This window comes from Adelges cooleyi, unplaced genomic scaffold (assembly GCF_023614345.1).
Source record: "Adelges cooleyi isolate 19-005CV unplaced genomic scaffold, UGA_ACOO_1.1 ACOO_flye_CR_arks_rails_tigmint_CR_PRNA_381, whole genome shotgun sequence".
In the NCBI taxonomy this organism is placed as follows: Eukaryota; Metazoa; Arthropoda; class Insecta; order Hemiptera; family Adelgidae; genus Adelges; species Adelges cooleyi.
The window spans coordinates 766,624-782,283 of NW_026096058.1; the positions used below are offsets into that span (position 1 = coordinate 766,624).

The following is a 15,660-nucleotide window of genomic DNA, read 5'->3' on the forward strand; positions in this document are numbered from 1 at the left end:
GTTGAACAAAATAAAGAAGTTTTCAAAATGAACATAGGTGTGTGTATGCAAGGCTTGGTGTGGACGTTGTCTGATGACTACCAAGGTGGGTTGGGTGGTTTTTACGGGTATAGCACTTAGCGGGATAATCTTGAGAAGAGTAAACGTGACTGGGTTACAAAAGATATGTCACATAACATTTTGTATATTATCCGAAAAAAAAAATGTTCAAGTTGTAAAACCTAATAAAAAAAAAATCTAGATTTCTAGCTAAAGCTAGAAATTTAGAAACAAATCATAAAAAAACTTTAAAAATTGCAATTTTTCTCATAAAAATTATTAATTACCAAACTAAAATTTTTTTTTAAATTGTGCCACAATTGATACCTTGCATATTATGTTATGAAGAATTCAAAATATGTTTTATCAAAATTAAAAAACAATGAAAAAATTGAAATGTTCTAAAAACAATAGATACCTCTTTCCTTTTTACGAGTTTACAAATGTTAAATTTTAGTTAAAAAATTCCTATACAATGTGCCCTAATAAATGCTTGTAGAGGCTCCTTAATAAATAACCGAATAATAATTGAATTTCAGCCAATTATTAAGTCCATTTAATAGACACTCCCAGGCCAATTATCTAAAATAGGCAAATAATATTTTTAAACTGTAATATTTTTCATATAAAGTTTAAAAATTATTCTAATAATTGTCACTTGATTAGAACAATTTTAAAATGCATTACCTACACGTTATAAATAAATATTTTGTATTGTTATACAAACAATTAAAAGCAGAATTGTAGTATTCTAATTTTAATAGTTTGTATTAATACTATTAAAATCAGAATACTACAATTTTTGATCGATAAACAGTTTGAATAAATACATCATGAGTTATTATCTAAAATTACGCTTACTAAGAGGGCATTACACGTGTTCAATTGTAGGTAAAATACATAGTCACAAAGATCGGTTTTATTACTTTTAAGTAGGTTAATATTCTTACTTTATTAATGTAATAAATTTAATACTTAGAAATTTTTTTTCCTAAACTAATTATTTTGTAAATAAAAAAAAGATAAAAGTAAAATTTAAATCACTCTGTTTATATTAAATATGTAATAATTCCATTTTCAAACTTATAATTGTGTTATAAAATTGAGAATTAGAAAAATTAAAAATCATATATTTTATAAAAAAAACTATGTAAAACACAACTGAGTTTAATCTGCAATGTGTCGTTCCTGTCTAATGTTTTGCACTAAACTTTGAAAGAGGCAGATAAATGATAATTCAAAGTGAGACACTCTTTTTCAATAAAATTACTATATAATTAAAATGTACTAAAATAAATAAACATAAAGTTTACACATCACAGTTCAAATCTAACATAACATAATAAAGCGGTACAATTCATTTTCGAAGTAGATATATCTTGACCGATTTTAAGTAAGCGCTACCATGTTATTTTTAAAATATAAAACAAACAAATGTTGACATTTTCATTGAACAATTCAGCATCTGTAAGGATTTATAAAAATTAATATTTAAAACACCAACGTAATCTACTGAAACAGTTTTTGTTTTTTAGCACCAGATGCATCGACACGCGTTACTTAATGAGTAAAACCGTAATATATAATAAAACATTATTGCTAAAAATAATAATTGTATGTATACTAAAAATGAATTTGACAGAGCAGTCTTGTATTCGATCAAAGTCGCTTAGAAAAAATATATAAGTGCGTTTTATAACCTATATAACAAATAAGGTTCCATTATTCTTTCGATGCAGTATTTGTAGAGTAAACCGCATTGACTTGTTGCGTACATCTGATAAACGTGGCACGTCTCGGTAGTTCTTTGAGTTTGTGGGCACCCGTGTACGTGCAAGCCGATCGAAGACCGCCAAGTATGTCAAGAATAGTGTTATTGACATCGCCCCTGTATGGGACTTCCACGGCTTTGCCTTCGGCCGCTCTAAAAAAATAATTGTCATAAGAAAAACAATTTTTCAAAAAATGTTTTTATCGTTTTACTAAAAAAAAACATACCTATATTCTGCTTTGCCGCCAGCGTGTTTTTTCATTGCCGTTAGCGAGCTCATGCCATAAAACAACTTGCACTTTGTACCGTCAGGCTTGATAGTCAGTTCTCCTCCACTCTCATCGTGTCCAGCCAACATTCCACCAAGCATTACAAAATCAGCACCGGCGCCAAATGCTTTGGCCACATCGCCAGGACAAACACAACCGCCGTCCTATTTTTTGAGAGGAAAAAAACATTTAATTAATTATTAATAGAAAATATCGTTAGTTAAATAGATATCATTCGATCATTTGTCCTTAATCTACCTTATAAACTGGATAGCACTAGGTAGAGTATTATTAATTCCTTTATGGATAACAATTTAAAAAACATCTTATCAAAATTAATGTTATAAAATTCGCCCTTCTGGCTATTCTGTAACAGACCTAGGGGTTTTATATTTAGTTGTCGTCTCAATTCTAAATCTACATAATATCAATTCTATTTGTGGAAAAGCCTTGGAAATATTAGGTTTTATAAAGAGAATAGAAGTCGACACATTGCTTTATATTGATCCTTTAATTGTCCGCCTCATTGCGTGGCGTATTAAGGACTTCAACGAATTAAAAGTACTAAAATTTGTTTGATAAATACATTTTTAGAAGTTTTATTTGTATTTTGCTGAAGAGAACTGATAATGAATACAAGATTTTAGCTAAAAAGTTATTTCATAGTATCTATCCAATAGTTAACTGGAATATAACACTAAGAGAATGCGGGAAAGTAGCACTCTACGTTAAGACTTATGATAAACATTAATAGTATAGATGACTGCAGAGTATACTCTTTTTTTTTTTTATAGAATACTAGAGTACTCCAAATATTTTTTTCACAAATCAAACAGTGATTATACAATTATGCTCAAAATCAGCATAGTATACATACAGATATGATGTGTCCTTGAAGACCGTGGGCAGCATCGGCACACTCGAGAACCGCACTTAACTGAGGATACCCCACGCCGGTCTTGATACGAGTAGTGCACACAGACCCGGGACCAATGCCGACTTTAATGATGTCGGCGCCAGACAAGATCAGCTCTTCGACCATTTCACCGGTAACCACATTACCAGCCTGGTAACAAAACAGTTATACATACCCATTTATAAAATCATAATATGCATCATTCATCAGTTGTTTTCTGTAATTATTATATGCACTCACGATGATTGTGTGCTGTGGATATGCGTTACGGGTTTTTCGTACTATGTCGATGAACTGCTGTGTATAACCGTTGGCCACGTCTAGGCAAATGAACGTAACACCTGGAACCACGGCCAAAATTTTTTCCAGCTTCTGAAAATCAGCGTCGCTTATACCGCAGCTAACCGCAACGTGCGGCAACGCATCTGGGTTTTTGGTAGCAAACTCGACCCATTCGTCTGCGTCATAATACTTGTGCACCGTTGTGAAAACTCCGTGCTATAAAACAAGACAAAATATATTTGCAATTTAACTGTTAAATAAAAATAATTACATCAAATTAATTTACGACGTAGGTACAACAATCAGTGGCGTATTTTGGGGAGCCCTCCGTGTAATGAACAACAATAAAATCATTAACAACACATTAATTACATTGTTACATTTAAGTAAAGTACTATATTAACATTCAGAGAGAGAGAGAGTATATTAAGTATAGGCAACACAAAAAATTCAAGTAAGGAATAATTATTATCAGATTCCTTGCCAGGACACAGGAAAAACGCGAGAAAAACTTGATGACAAGATTAAGATTTTACATGATTTACATGATTAAGAACATGTCATGTGAAAAAAACTCTCACACCTCTTAAAGTAGGTAGTCGGACACAATAATTCGTTTTATGTTCGAAAAAGAGAGGCTTCTTTCAGGGCCCTACAGGACTTTGATTTTCAAAATTCTATTTCTAAACGCTATGATCATAGTTAGAATGTTAACAAGTTTGTCACAATTATGTAATAATATATATATATATACACACCATAAATCCAGTGCGAAAATAAAACCCATACTAGAAGTACGAAACCTAGACAAAAAAACCCGGGCTAGGTTAGACCCTATTTCAAGAGGGCTTTAAAATGTAGTAATTATTATATAACAATAAAACATTGTAAAATAGCAGTAACATTAATAACGGATAATCTATAATTTATAAATGTAAATAATTATCAGTTACACGTCGTGTTGTACTGTTGTGGTTCGTAGTTCACATTTCTCAATAATAATTGTAGAATGACTAATAGTAAATATTTACTATTTATATTGTTGATATCATTAGCTGTAATAGTTCCTCACAAAATGATAACCGAGGCCTTAAACGATTTCTATGGATAAGCGATAGCCGTTCTTCGAAGTTTATTATCTAGATTTCTTTCCTTGAATCAAAATCTGGTTATGTCTGGTATTTATTCTGGATTATAAGCTCGCATAAAACAAGTTTGTCCTTTAGCTACAAATTTTGTACCATGTTGAATGTTCAATACGCTGTCTAAATTAAAATGGAAAGTGTGCTGTAGACTGTTTTAGAAATGTCCCTCTGAACTTTTTAATCTGCTTCAAAATATCGATATATTTTTCAGTGATTGTACTTATAGATAGAAAATACCGAAAATAAATTTAGCTCAATCAGAAAATCTATCAGGCACGAGGTGATCAGCAAAATATGATGCGAGTATTAGTTTAAACAAAAAAAAAACAGAAATACAAGAAAACATGGGTAAAAATGATTTTTTTTAAAAACCATCCCATACCTCAGTTCACAGTTGTTCTTAAGTAAGGGCGCTAAAAAGAACACTGCTCCAAGATGTCAAAAATTTAAATACGTATCTGCCTAAGCACGATAAATTCAAAAAACGTTTTTCTACTTAAAACCTAAAATTTAGAATCGTTTCGAAACCCTATGGAAAATTATCAACCAATAGGTTTGAAATGCTGTTAGTTCATTCAGTGGCTATACAACGCAATTCGTTTCTTATATAATGCGTTCAAAATGAATTGCTATAATATTATCAAAACTTTAAAGTTCATGCTACAATTTGTATGCACCAATAACTGTTACTGATCAGTGATTTTTCGCACAATTCACAGATTCTAGTAAAAGTATTTAATAAATAATCATTATTAGAGGGGAAAAACTGAATAACTGGATAAGGCTCTACAAAGATTGCCTTTGGGCTTTATCGGTTGTTCTATATCAGACAGCAGAAAATATTTTGTGAGCGTGGAACACGTGACGAGCAGCCGCTACCACTTACACTGTAACCGGAAATAATAATAATAATAAAAAAACAAAGTTTGCATGTAAATAAATAGAACGTTTGTCGGTAACAAAACTACACAAACAAAGCTAACAGTATACACGTGGTGCGCGCAAAGGGCATTTTGATCGATCACATGATGGCGGGATTGTTGTTTCATTATTAGTTCAAAGAATCTATAAGAGTTAAAATAAGCATTTTGATTTTTAGTCTTTAAACTCATGTTTAATATATATATATATAACATAAAAATATTGGTTTTCAATTTGTTTATTCTATGTATTTTAAGACCGAATAAGAGTCGGTAGTTCGTGCTGTAATATTTGTTTGCAGTTGACATCATTCACAACGAACATTTTTACCTCAGATTATAATATACTAGGATAATTATAATATACTCGTATTAAAAATGATATATTGTATAATATATAATTATGTTTGTATAATCTATATCCTCATTCTTATATAAATCTTGGATTTTACCTCCTAATAAATCCTCTACCAACCATCCATTATTAAAAAGGGGCAGTATGCAGATTTTCTTTTTCTGGATTTCCTTGCAAGATAAAGATTTCTTATTTGTAAACTACAACACCAACTGCTATATTTTCTAACTATTGAAAGTGTTTGAATGGTATTAAGATTCGGTACCGGTTAAATGTGCTACTCGTATAATGAAATTGACCTACGGACTTACAGATTCATCACAATCGAATAATATGTATTACAGTCAACTAGAATATTCTATATCTAGTCAAAATATGTTATTGTGTAAGTACTTATTTTTTAATGTAAAAAATTAGAATAATCTACATTCTACAGTCATATTGGAATAGGGACAGGTCAAATGGGTTTATCTGTAAATAAATTGGAGCAAAATGTAAAAGCTATTTTATCAAAATAATAATTTTTAATTTTAATTTTACTTTAATGTATTGCACAAATTGACAATAATATAACGATATTATATTACTGAACGCAGTTTTTATAACATAAAAAAAAACGACGAATGATAAAATAGGTAGATCTCGGCGCTTTCTATTACACGAGAAAAATACTTTTAATAATTAAGTACTTAAGTTTTATTCATACATAACTTTTGTTTTTAGTAATAATATTATAAAATGATGTTCGATTTTAGTGTAGGTCGACGATAAAGTGGAAGGTCACACATGAGAGACCGGCGCCAAATATAGTTTCTTTTTTAAACATAATAACCATTTTGCTAAAAGTTGCATCATTCAAATGCTATTACAAAGAAAGTTCCGTTCTAAATCAGAGCGAAATAGGATTTAATTAAGTTTTAACTACAGGAATACTCAATGTAAGGATTGGCGGCGACAATTTGGCGCGACTGCATTTTCGTTATAGATTCAACGTCATTGTATGATTATTATACTATAAAGACAACATCTTAAACAAAATTAACTCCATAAATCAGTGATAATAATAATAATAATAATAGTTTCTCAAAATTTTGAAGAAGTTTTGAAAATGTTCATACATATTAAATAGTATTTAAATGCTCATTATCGAGGTGTCAAATGTTCTATCTCCAGTCGATAGAAATTGTATTAATGTAACAATATCAAATAAATTAAAACACATTTTCTACAGACGGTTATGGCTAGAGGGTTCAGGGTTTTTGTTTGCTTAAGGTAAAATGATAGATTTGATTTGTGTTTAATGATCCTGTACAGTTTACTAACTATAGTTTAATATACATATATATAATAAAGCGCAGCTGTTCGTGTACACTGTAAAGCGATCGACCTCGATATTGATACTTGGGGTTTGAAAATAAAAATTTTGCCCCTGGAGTGTTTAGCCAATAAAATATATACGTTAGAAAACAGCCAACAGGTAATATTTCAGGGTGGCCGACTCCAAATAATTAGGATGAAGGCGAATAAAAAGAAGAGAAAACAGGTAATATTTATAAAATTCCCAAAAACGAACCCTTGGCAGTTTCTTTATAATACTCAGCATACGTTGTCTAGGGACAACGTCGAATGTATTGTTAGTAATGTCACATTTTATAAAAAACATTACGGGAAAAAAATGTAATTACTAATTAAACCCTATGAGATGTTGAGTGGCTCACTTTAAAAAAAAAACCACGCTGTATACAAGGAAATTAACTTTTAAACTCAACATTAAGTACTAACGTCTGGTTTTAATGACAACAATATTCTAGTAATAATTGGACAGTATCTATCGAAAAATATCATAAACACGAACCATTAAATTAAAAAGTAAAATTTACACTAGACATTACTAACAATATATTTGTGTTTCGACGTTGTCCCGAGACAACGTATGCTGATTATTATAAAGAAACTGCCAAGGGTTCATTTTTGAGAATTTTATAAGTATTACTTGATTTCTCTTCTTTTCATTCGCCTTCATCCTAATTATTTGGAGTCGGCCACCCTAAAATATTACCTGTTGGCTGTTTCTAACGTATATATTTTATTGGCTAAACACTCCAGAGGCAAAATTTTTATTTCCAAACTCCAGGTATTATTATCGAGGTCGATCGCTTTATAGATCGTTTGAATACTGTACACGAACAGCTGCGCTTTATTATATATAATAAAGCGTTAACTGTATTAACTATAGTTTGATACATTTGACACCAAGATAATGAGCATTTAAATACTATTATCGAAAAATGTGGGTTCACATTATTATGGTCAGAAAATATGGCTGATGTATGCATATTACAAGCGTTTATGGATGAGTAATAATCGTAAACGGCTTCTGTCGGTAATTATTAACTGACGTAACTGTATATAATTATTGTAAATGTGATGGAACGACCATTGACAACAAAAGGCATCAGACGAATTTAAAACAAATATCAGTAGATACAAGTGTAACTAAACGGATACAAGTATAATATCCAAATGTTTTAAAACACCTCAGATAAATAATATCAGATCGACCGTGGGTAATGATTATTGTGCAGATTTGCAATTGATCTGCAATAATGTTTAAGGAACGAAATTTAATGATTATTTTGGAATTCTAAAACTAAATCGTTGATATTTGCAATATTTATGTTTTGTGTGGTTGCCAGGAAAACTATCATTCCCCCTTAATCTATTTTTACTCGCTTTAAGAGGTTGAGAATATCATGGCTCCTGTCATTTACTCATATCTTTCAATGCCGCGAAAAGTAAATGGGTCAAAGGCACCAAGTGAAGTTTCCGTGACACAGAAACATTAAATTAGCTCGGTAATCGATGCTAAATAGGTACGTGCCGTGCAATGTGTACATAATCGGTATATTAGAATATATTTAATGTAAAATTGTATTTCATACGAGTTATTTTTACTGAAATTCGTATCCAGAAAAATTAAAAAAATCGCCTTTTTTTCAATATTTTAAGATTCGATTTTGGGAGCTGCTGTTATAGCATAAGATTACTACCAGCTGACGTTACGCCAACGAAATTAAACATAAAATTGTGAGTCTTACCTTTCCCAATGCGGCGGCCATTTCAAAAGTTCCCACTGTGTCCATGTTGGCCGCCATCAACGGGATACCTTGGTAAGAACGTTTTGAATTGCGAAAAGTTATGTGCCGGTAAAGATCCACCTAATAGGGCAAACAAGACGAAAAAAATAAGTACAACAATATTACACAATATTAAGTATTTTGCGGATAAAAAAAATTTCAATATTAATAGGTTTTTTTTTTTTTAAGCGGTTTAAGTGGAAAAAAGAACTCACTTCGGCCCGGGTTTTGAGGGTGCTCCTCTTGGGCCTGAGTAGCACGTCTTTGAAGTCCAACTTGACTTCGTTGATGATGTTTGGCATTTTTTTTTTTTTTTTTTTGGCTCTCCGGATAGGATGAAAAGTTTTTTGATTTTGCAAACACACCGTCGGACCGCCGAGCAGTTACTGAGCCACGAGTCGCGACAAACTGGCTGGCAATGAAATTATTTTCAATGAGATAACATTCTATCCTCGATGCTTTTCCCACATTAAAAAAAAAACGCACACACAACAACGGCTAACTACACTATGTGTATCAGAAACGTTCTGTGGTACTCACTCCCACCACTTACAACAATGTCTCTCAAATCGCACACAATGCACGACCAGGTAATGCATTTTTGAATGCAGTATTTCATCGACGATAATCAATAAGCTAACCTAACCTAACGGTACAAACTACAACGCATTGTTGAATATTCGACATAATATAAAAAAAAAATTTACAAAAATTAATTAAAACTGTACCTTTAATACATCAACCTAATTTTCAAGCCGACTATAACTAATAATAGTTTAAAAAAACAATCAAAAACACATAAAACGGACGGACCCAACCTAACCGTGAGGCTGTTACATATTTTTAAAAATTAACATGTAGCAACAATTATTAAAAGTGACATTGAACTGAATTGAATTTAATGATAATATAATTGTTAGTCTGTCAGTGACCAGATCAAATAAATATTTAGTTATATACTCGAAACTGTCAAACAAAAAATGTATTTAAATAAAATATGTTTTGAAACGGTAAATTAAAAAGTTTTTGATGCGCTAAATACATTTTTTACTTCAAATAACTCATTATTTTCAAACTTGTATTGGTTATTTAAATAAAAATGTCCAAATTTGATCTATTGCCATTAGAGGCAACTTTTTTTAGGAAACGCAAAACAATTTCTAGTTTCTACAAATCTGAAATCTCAAATCAGTGATGTGTTATCAAATGTGATTGTCAATTTTGATAAGGAAATAAACTTTCAAGTAATTACTCGTCATTTGGATTCTTTTAAAAATATTTTTGTGTTGTATGTTTTTCAGGTTCCTAATTTCTACAAACCAATAATCCCCTCGACCACATTACGATTAATCCCCAAGTGGGATTTTAATGAATATCTATTGTATAGATCACAAAGTATGGATAACTTTGTGTCATGAAAAAAGTATAGTAATTGTTAATATGAAAATAATATCACTACCAACTGCCAAGTACAAACGAAAAAGTTTTTCGACAACAGTGAAGATCGTAGGTGTATAATGTGTATTATATTATACTTATTATCGTTGGTTAAAATAAAAGTTTAAGAGTATCACCGACAGTGCAGACATCTGTCGGTCACTAAAGTTATTAATCTGTCTTCACAAGTGACAATACATATTATAATAAATCGTAATGGTTCATTGTGCGGTTAATACAATTTAATATTAATGGTAAAAATAACAATTCTAAAGTATACTTACGAGTATTGAGTACTTCGATTTTTGACTGCTTGATATTTTCCAGATTAGATTTTACAACGTTATCAGCAGATTATGTTTATGGTTGTAGCTGCTGCGGTCTCGTAACACTAACAACCACACTTTTTGTTCCAATGTTTTTATCACCACAATCCTTCCGAGTCGGTGTATTATTGTTTATATTTTATTATGATATTTTGTGAACCTGTCTCTGAAACGCTTACTCTTGATAAATACCTGCAAGGATAATGTATAGGTAATGTTAAATCAAAAAATAAGAAGCTCAATTATTCTTAAATTAATTTTATCTTTTTATTATATTTTATTCGCATAGTCTAGTTTACGTTATATCAATCATGCAACGACAATTATTATGTTGTAACAATTATACTATTTTCATGTTAAATACTTCATACTTATAACACTACGGTGTGTCGGTTACCGATTCCATTTACGATACATAAAAGTTAACTGTGTAATGAGACTTCATTGATCGGCCCACACAGCACATTCATTGCTCAAATGGACCGATCTCAAAGCCAACACAGCGTTCTAGAAAATGTCAAACACAACCTGCCAGTAGAACGGGTTCCGACTATGGCAAATCTAAGGTGAACTAATAAGAACTAACTATTACATAATATGACAATAATTACTGTTTAAATCTTAGTAAATGTCTATTTAATGGACTTACTTAATGTGAAGAAAAAAACTGCATCCACTATCATTGTCGTTATCATAATCAAAATGAATTTACAATGTCTGATGTACTATTAAAATAATACCAATGATTGTTTTTAATAGTTTAATTATTGTAACTACTGTTCATACAAAGTGATTAAAACAGTTTAAATGTTAATACTTTAAAAAGTACTTAAAATTTAAATACTTCTTATAAACATCATTAATTAAGATTTAATTTGAAATATTATGTGTTATTTTAAAAATTGATTTCACTAAATTTATTTTTAAATTCCGTTAACTTTAAATATAACATAATATTAATAACAAAATGAAAAGTATATATATTTTTTTTTTCTAGTAACATGCCTCCATTTGGTATACCAGGGAGTGCTTATGAATTTAATTCGGATGGCCGGTTGATGATTAGATTTGACAGAGAGATATTCAATAACAGCTTGCTTGAAAACGAAATAGAAGTTGGTCAAACAACAATTTCTAACAATATGGGCTTTAGATTTAGTAGGAACGATTTGTTCCGACCATCTCAGTAAGTAATAATTTTAAAAAAATGTTATTATTTTATGTAGATGTTAACATGACTTTTAAACAGTTTTGATTTTAGTAGCGGTCACGGAACGTTATTGGGTAGCCATTTTATTACTCCCAAGGTAGAAGCCGACAAAGAACGAAATAACAATAAGCGTTTAGATGAAATGGAATATAAGAAAAGCGAAGATTCCAAACCAAAGCCTTTTAAATGTGATGTATGTAAAAAATGTTTTACCAGTTCTGGTGGATTAACAGTGCACTATAGAACCCATACTGGCAATAAACCGTTTAAATGTGATACATGTTGCAAGTCTTTTTCCAACTCGAGCCACTACAATTATCACATGCGAGTTCACTCTGGAGACAAACCATTCAAATGTCAAGTTTGCAATAAAGAGTATTCCTGTGCCAACGGTATATTGTACCACCAAAGAACTCAGCACTTTATGCAAGACTCCAAACCGCTGAAATGTGATGTATGCAATAAGCTGTTTTCCAGCACAGGCGGCCTAACTGTTCACTATCGGTCACATACCGGTGATCGGCCATTTAAATGTGAATTGTGTTTTAAAACTTTTACCAGTTCCAGCCACTGCAAGTACCACCAAAAATCTCATTTGGGAGTGAGCGCAAAGAAAACGTTAAAATGTGACGTATGCAACAAACTGTTCTCCAGTTCCGGCGGATTGGCAGTCCACTACAGGATGCACACTGGCGACAGGCCGTTTAAGTGCGAGATTTGTTTTAAATCATTCACTAGCTCTAGCCATTTCAAATATCATCAAAAATCGCACATGAACACTGGTGAAAAAAAAACTTTGAAATGCGATGTTTGTGATAAATTGTTTTCAAGCTCAGGTGGTTTAGTAGTCCATTACCGCACTCATACTGGCCAAAGACCATTCAAATGCGAAATTTGCTACAAAACATTCACCAGCTCCAGCCACTTTAAGTACCACAAGAAAACCCATAATTGCATTGTTCAGTTAGGATAAAGTTAAACCAATTCAATTTTATGAGAACAAACATAAATTGTAATCAAATTTACGCTATAATTTCTCTCAGTATGTTAAGGTGTTAAGTTACTTGCTTGTACTATCTTGAGCAGCTATGTAGCTTGTTACTTATTGATCTTGGTGTTATGACAAGACTTTCAAATTATCATAATAATTATTGTTGTACATTATTTTTAAATAGGTAAATTAATTGTCTATGTTCCTTGAAAAATTGCAGACTACTTTATTTCCTTAAACCCTTTTTTGGTTATATTAGAATAATACATTATTATTCTTTAAAATTAATAATCTTATATAAACTTATCTATATATTGGTAAAATTTGGGATTTAAATTGTACATCGAGCTAAATTATTATTAGTATAAGTAATATATTAATAGATTATCTATTAGGATTTAGCTCTAGTTTTTATCAATTAATCTATAGTTTATATTATATTTTAAACTTCAGTATTTACTTAATAATTATACACCTCATTATGATCTTGTAAGTTACCCTTAATATTTATTTCGGTAATAATTATTTAAGTAATATTTTTAAATAACTTAATATTTATTAACATTTTTTGCCCTGTATTTTTTTTATTACTTAAATAGATATATATGATGAAAAAACAAAATACATTTAATACATAATATATAGAAGAAGAAAAAAGTGCCTGTTTTTTTTTATATTTAGATAACACACTCGAAAAACATTGTTAAATTTATTTGCTATTCCTATCAATTTCTGTATTCCATCGATATATTTTAATCTTATGATGTGAGAAGTAACCATAACAAACTACAACCGTAATGTAATTTTTAATTTTTAGTATTACTTAATTTTTAAATCTCATAAATTTGTTTTACTTTAGTTTGAGGACACGACCGAGATATGACTTGCACTAAGCACTTGTCACCAATTTCTAATTCTAGTTTGCATTTCAAATGTTTTATTTTCAAAAATTGTCAAATAAAATCTTTCACAATTGTTTAATTATGTTTGATCAATTTAGTATCATTATGAAAACTGTTCTTGGCTGTTTCTTGATGGTTCATGTTCTCATACTCCAAGTAGTCAGCTATGAGTGTCTGCACATGTTCTTCAGCCTGTTGGAAATCGCTGACTTCCAATCCTTGTTCAGCGTACAAGTGTAAAAACGCTCTTCGGTTCATCATGAGCGAGTACTGGGCCAAGATCCTTTGGAACACTCCCTTAACGGCCGTACTGTTGGCCATTATCGTGCCGCTAGTCTTTAGACCATGAGACGGAACACCCGGGTAAACAGCCGTTTTCAAGTTGTCCGGTATCCAGTCGACAAACTCGGCTAGATTTCCGCAGCGCACGTGTTTGGCAATTTCATCAGGACACAGTTCACGGTCGCCGCGGAACACTACAGCGGCAGTCAAGTAACGGCTTTCGTCGTAGGACACCGACAGGTTTTTGACGTCGGCTAACCTCGCAACTATGTCGCGCACACCGCATGGAGGGAAACCCGCCGAAACGGTCTGCGTCCTGTACGTGAGTGGCGCCAAACCAGACGTGAAAAAATGCAATTCTGGGAACGGCACCAGGTTGGTGGTGAGCGTTTTCATATCGTCGTTGACCTGCTGCTGCCGCCCTAGTCCCGCAAACCTAAATCCCGTCGTCACGCCTGACATGGTCTGCGACACCAGGTGGTTGAGGTCACCATAGGTGGGTGTTGGCAAGTTCAACGGTCCAACGCACGAGTCGAACAGTGCACTATTGTCCATGAGATGCACAATGTGAGCATCCTGGATCAACCTGTCCATAGCAAGCAGGGCGTTATACGGTTCCACTATAGTGTCGGACACTTTCGGTGACGGCGCTACGCTGAACGTACACACCAATTGCTTCGGGTAGAGTTGGCGGATTCCTTGCATTAAACGCGAACCCAAACCTGACCCAGTGCCTCCACCTAACGAGTGCGCCACTTGAATTCCTTGCAGAGTATCACAGTTTTCAGCCTCGAGTCTATGAATCATATGAAATCCAATCCAGATAAGTTCAAAGATCCAACCAAAATTAACACTTTGTTATTCTTAACAAACACGTAATTTCAAATTATATATAACTCAAATTTGGTTTTCCCTTACCTGTCATAGGAGAATTTTAAAATAAATGTCCTATTGGGAAAATATTTACTCCACTCATAAAAAATCTCCAGCACCGCCACTGCTTATAACATTAACAATGCTTATAAAAAAAGTACACATCAAACACAGTCCACCTTATCGTATTCAGAATGCGATTAAACATCTCTACTCCGCCAGCTTGGTACCCTTTGGCCCAATTGTTTCCGGCTCCGGTCACTCCACAAATGAAATTCTCCTGACGAAACATACTCTTGCAACATCCACCACCAACCGAGTCCAACGTTCCCGGTTCCAAATCCATGAGCATTGCCCTGGGTACATATGTCTTGCCTAAAAAAACATAAATTTTAATATATATATATATATCTATTAAAATGCGACTACTATGGTTTTACTCGGCGTCTCCCTGTAGTAAACGTTTATTCGATCCAACTGCACATCGGACGATCCATACACCTGACCCAAACTGTTAACACCATGCTCGTCCGATATGGTTTTCCAAAACTAAATAATATACCGATTTGCAAAAACAAAATATTCTTCACTGTAACTTCACTGCACTTACATTGTTTCCTATTTGATTTCCGCATTGTCCTATTTGCAGTTGTATTATTTCTTTCATGTTGGCGGTAAAAATTGAAACTGGAGCCAATTTTCTAATGCAAACACTAATTATCTAAAATTTAGATTCTAAATCACTATCAGTTTGTTTTTTTCTAAATTAATAATAGCTATAATAAAAGTAACCATGGATGCTGAA

General features: G+C 32.1%; 3 protein-coding genes across 5 annotated transcripts; 1 reads left to right on the forward strand and 2 right to left on the reverse strand.

The window, feature by feature from the left end:
* Nucleotides 1-1,620: 1,620 nt before the first annotated feature.
* Nucleotides 1,621-10,685, reverse strand: LOC126841379 (GMP reductase 2-like). The gene is made up of 7 exons (XM_050577825.1): nt 10,556-10,685; nt 9,050-9,246; nt 8,796-8,915; nt 3,236-3,493; nt 2,957-3,145; nt 2,038-2,243; nt 1,621-1,963 (listed from the first exon to the last, which is right to left on the reverse strand). Exons 2-7 carry the CDS (start codon nt 9,134-9,136, stop codon nt 1,762-1,764), a joined length of 1,062 nt encoding a protein of 353 aa, XP_050433782.1. The 5' UTR covers nt 9,137-9,246; nt 10,556-10,685; the 3' UTR covers nt 1,621-1,761.
* LOC126841378 (zinc finger protein 813-like) lies at nt 10,647-13,155 on the forward strand. Of its 3 annotated transcripts, XM_050577822.1 has the most exons (4): nt 10,649-10,808; nt 10,887-11,163; nt 11,595-11,783; nt 11,847-13,152. In XM_050577822.1, the coding sequence occupies exons 2-4, from the start codon at nt 11,075-11,077 to the stop codon at nt 12,778-12,780; spliced, it is 1,212 nt and encodes a 403-aa protein (XP_050433779.1). In that variant the 5' UTR covers nt 10,649-10,808; nt 10,887-11,074; the 3' UTR covers nt 12,781-13,152. The 3 variants fall into 3 exon arrangements, with proteins under 3 accessions (XP_050433781.1, XP_050433779.1, XP_050433778.1); XM_050577824.1 differs by having other exon boundaries at nt 10,647-11,163; nt 11,859-13,155; XM_050577821.1 differs by having other exon boundaries at nt 10,649-11,163.
* Nucleotides 13,156-13,519: 364 nt separating this feature from the next.
* LOC126841346 (tubulin beta chain-like) lies at nt 13,520-15,641 on the reverse strand. Its single transcript, XM_050577762.1, has 4 exons — nt 15,466-15,641; nt 15,296-15,404; nt 15,035-15,230; nt 13,520-14,778 (listed from the first exon to the last, which is right to left on the reverse strand). Exons 1-4 carry the CDS (start codon nt 15,520-15,522, stop codon nt 13,776-13,778), a joined length of 1,365 nt encoding a protein of 454 aa, XP_050433719.1. The 5' UTR covers nt 15,523-15,641; the 3' UTR covers nt 13,520-13,775.
* Nucleotides 15,642-15,660: the final 19 nt, after the last annotated feature.

Excerpts from the sequence above, each read along its gene's own strand:
- LOC126841346 (XM_050577762.1), bottom strand. The coding sequence starts at position 15,522 with ATGAAAGAAATAATACAACTGCAAATAGGACAATGCGGAAATCAAATA. Across the intron at positions 15,405-15,465 it reads GAAATCAAATAGGAAACAAT|TTTTGGAAAACCATATCGGA; the intron begins GTAAGTGCAGTG and ends TATATTATTTAG. Across the intron at positions 14,779-15,034 it reads CGCATTCTGAATACGATAAG|ACTCGAGGCTGAAAACTGTG; the intron begins GTGGACTGTGTT and ends TATGATTCATAG.
- LOC126841379 (XM_050577825.1), bottom strand. The coding sequence starts at position 9,136 with ATGCCAAACATCATCAACGAAGTCAAGTTGGACTTCAAAGACGTGCTA. Across the intron at positions 8,916-9,049 it reads CCCTCAAAACCCGGGCCGAA|GTGGATCTTTACCGGCACAT; the intron begins GTGAGTTCTTTT and ends TTGCCCTATTAG. Across the intron at positions 3,146-3,235 it reads ATCCACAGCACACAATCATC|GCTGGTAATGTGGTTACCGG; the intron begins GTGAGTGCATAT and ends TTTTGTTACCAG.
- LOC126841378 (XM_050577821.1), top strand. The coding sequence starts at position 11,075 with ATGGACCGATCTCAAAGCCAACACAGCGTTCTAGAAAATGTCAAACAC. Across the intron at positions 11,164-11,594 it reads CCGACTATGGCAAATCTAAG|TAACATGCCTCCATTTGGTA; the intron begins GTGAACTAATAA and ends TTTTTTTTCTAG. Across the intron at positions 11,784-11,846 it reads GATTTGTTCCGACCATCTCA|TTTTGATTTTAGTAGCGGTC; the intron begins GTAAGTAATAAT and ends ACTTTTAAACAG.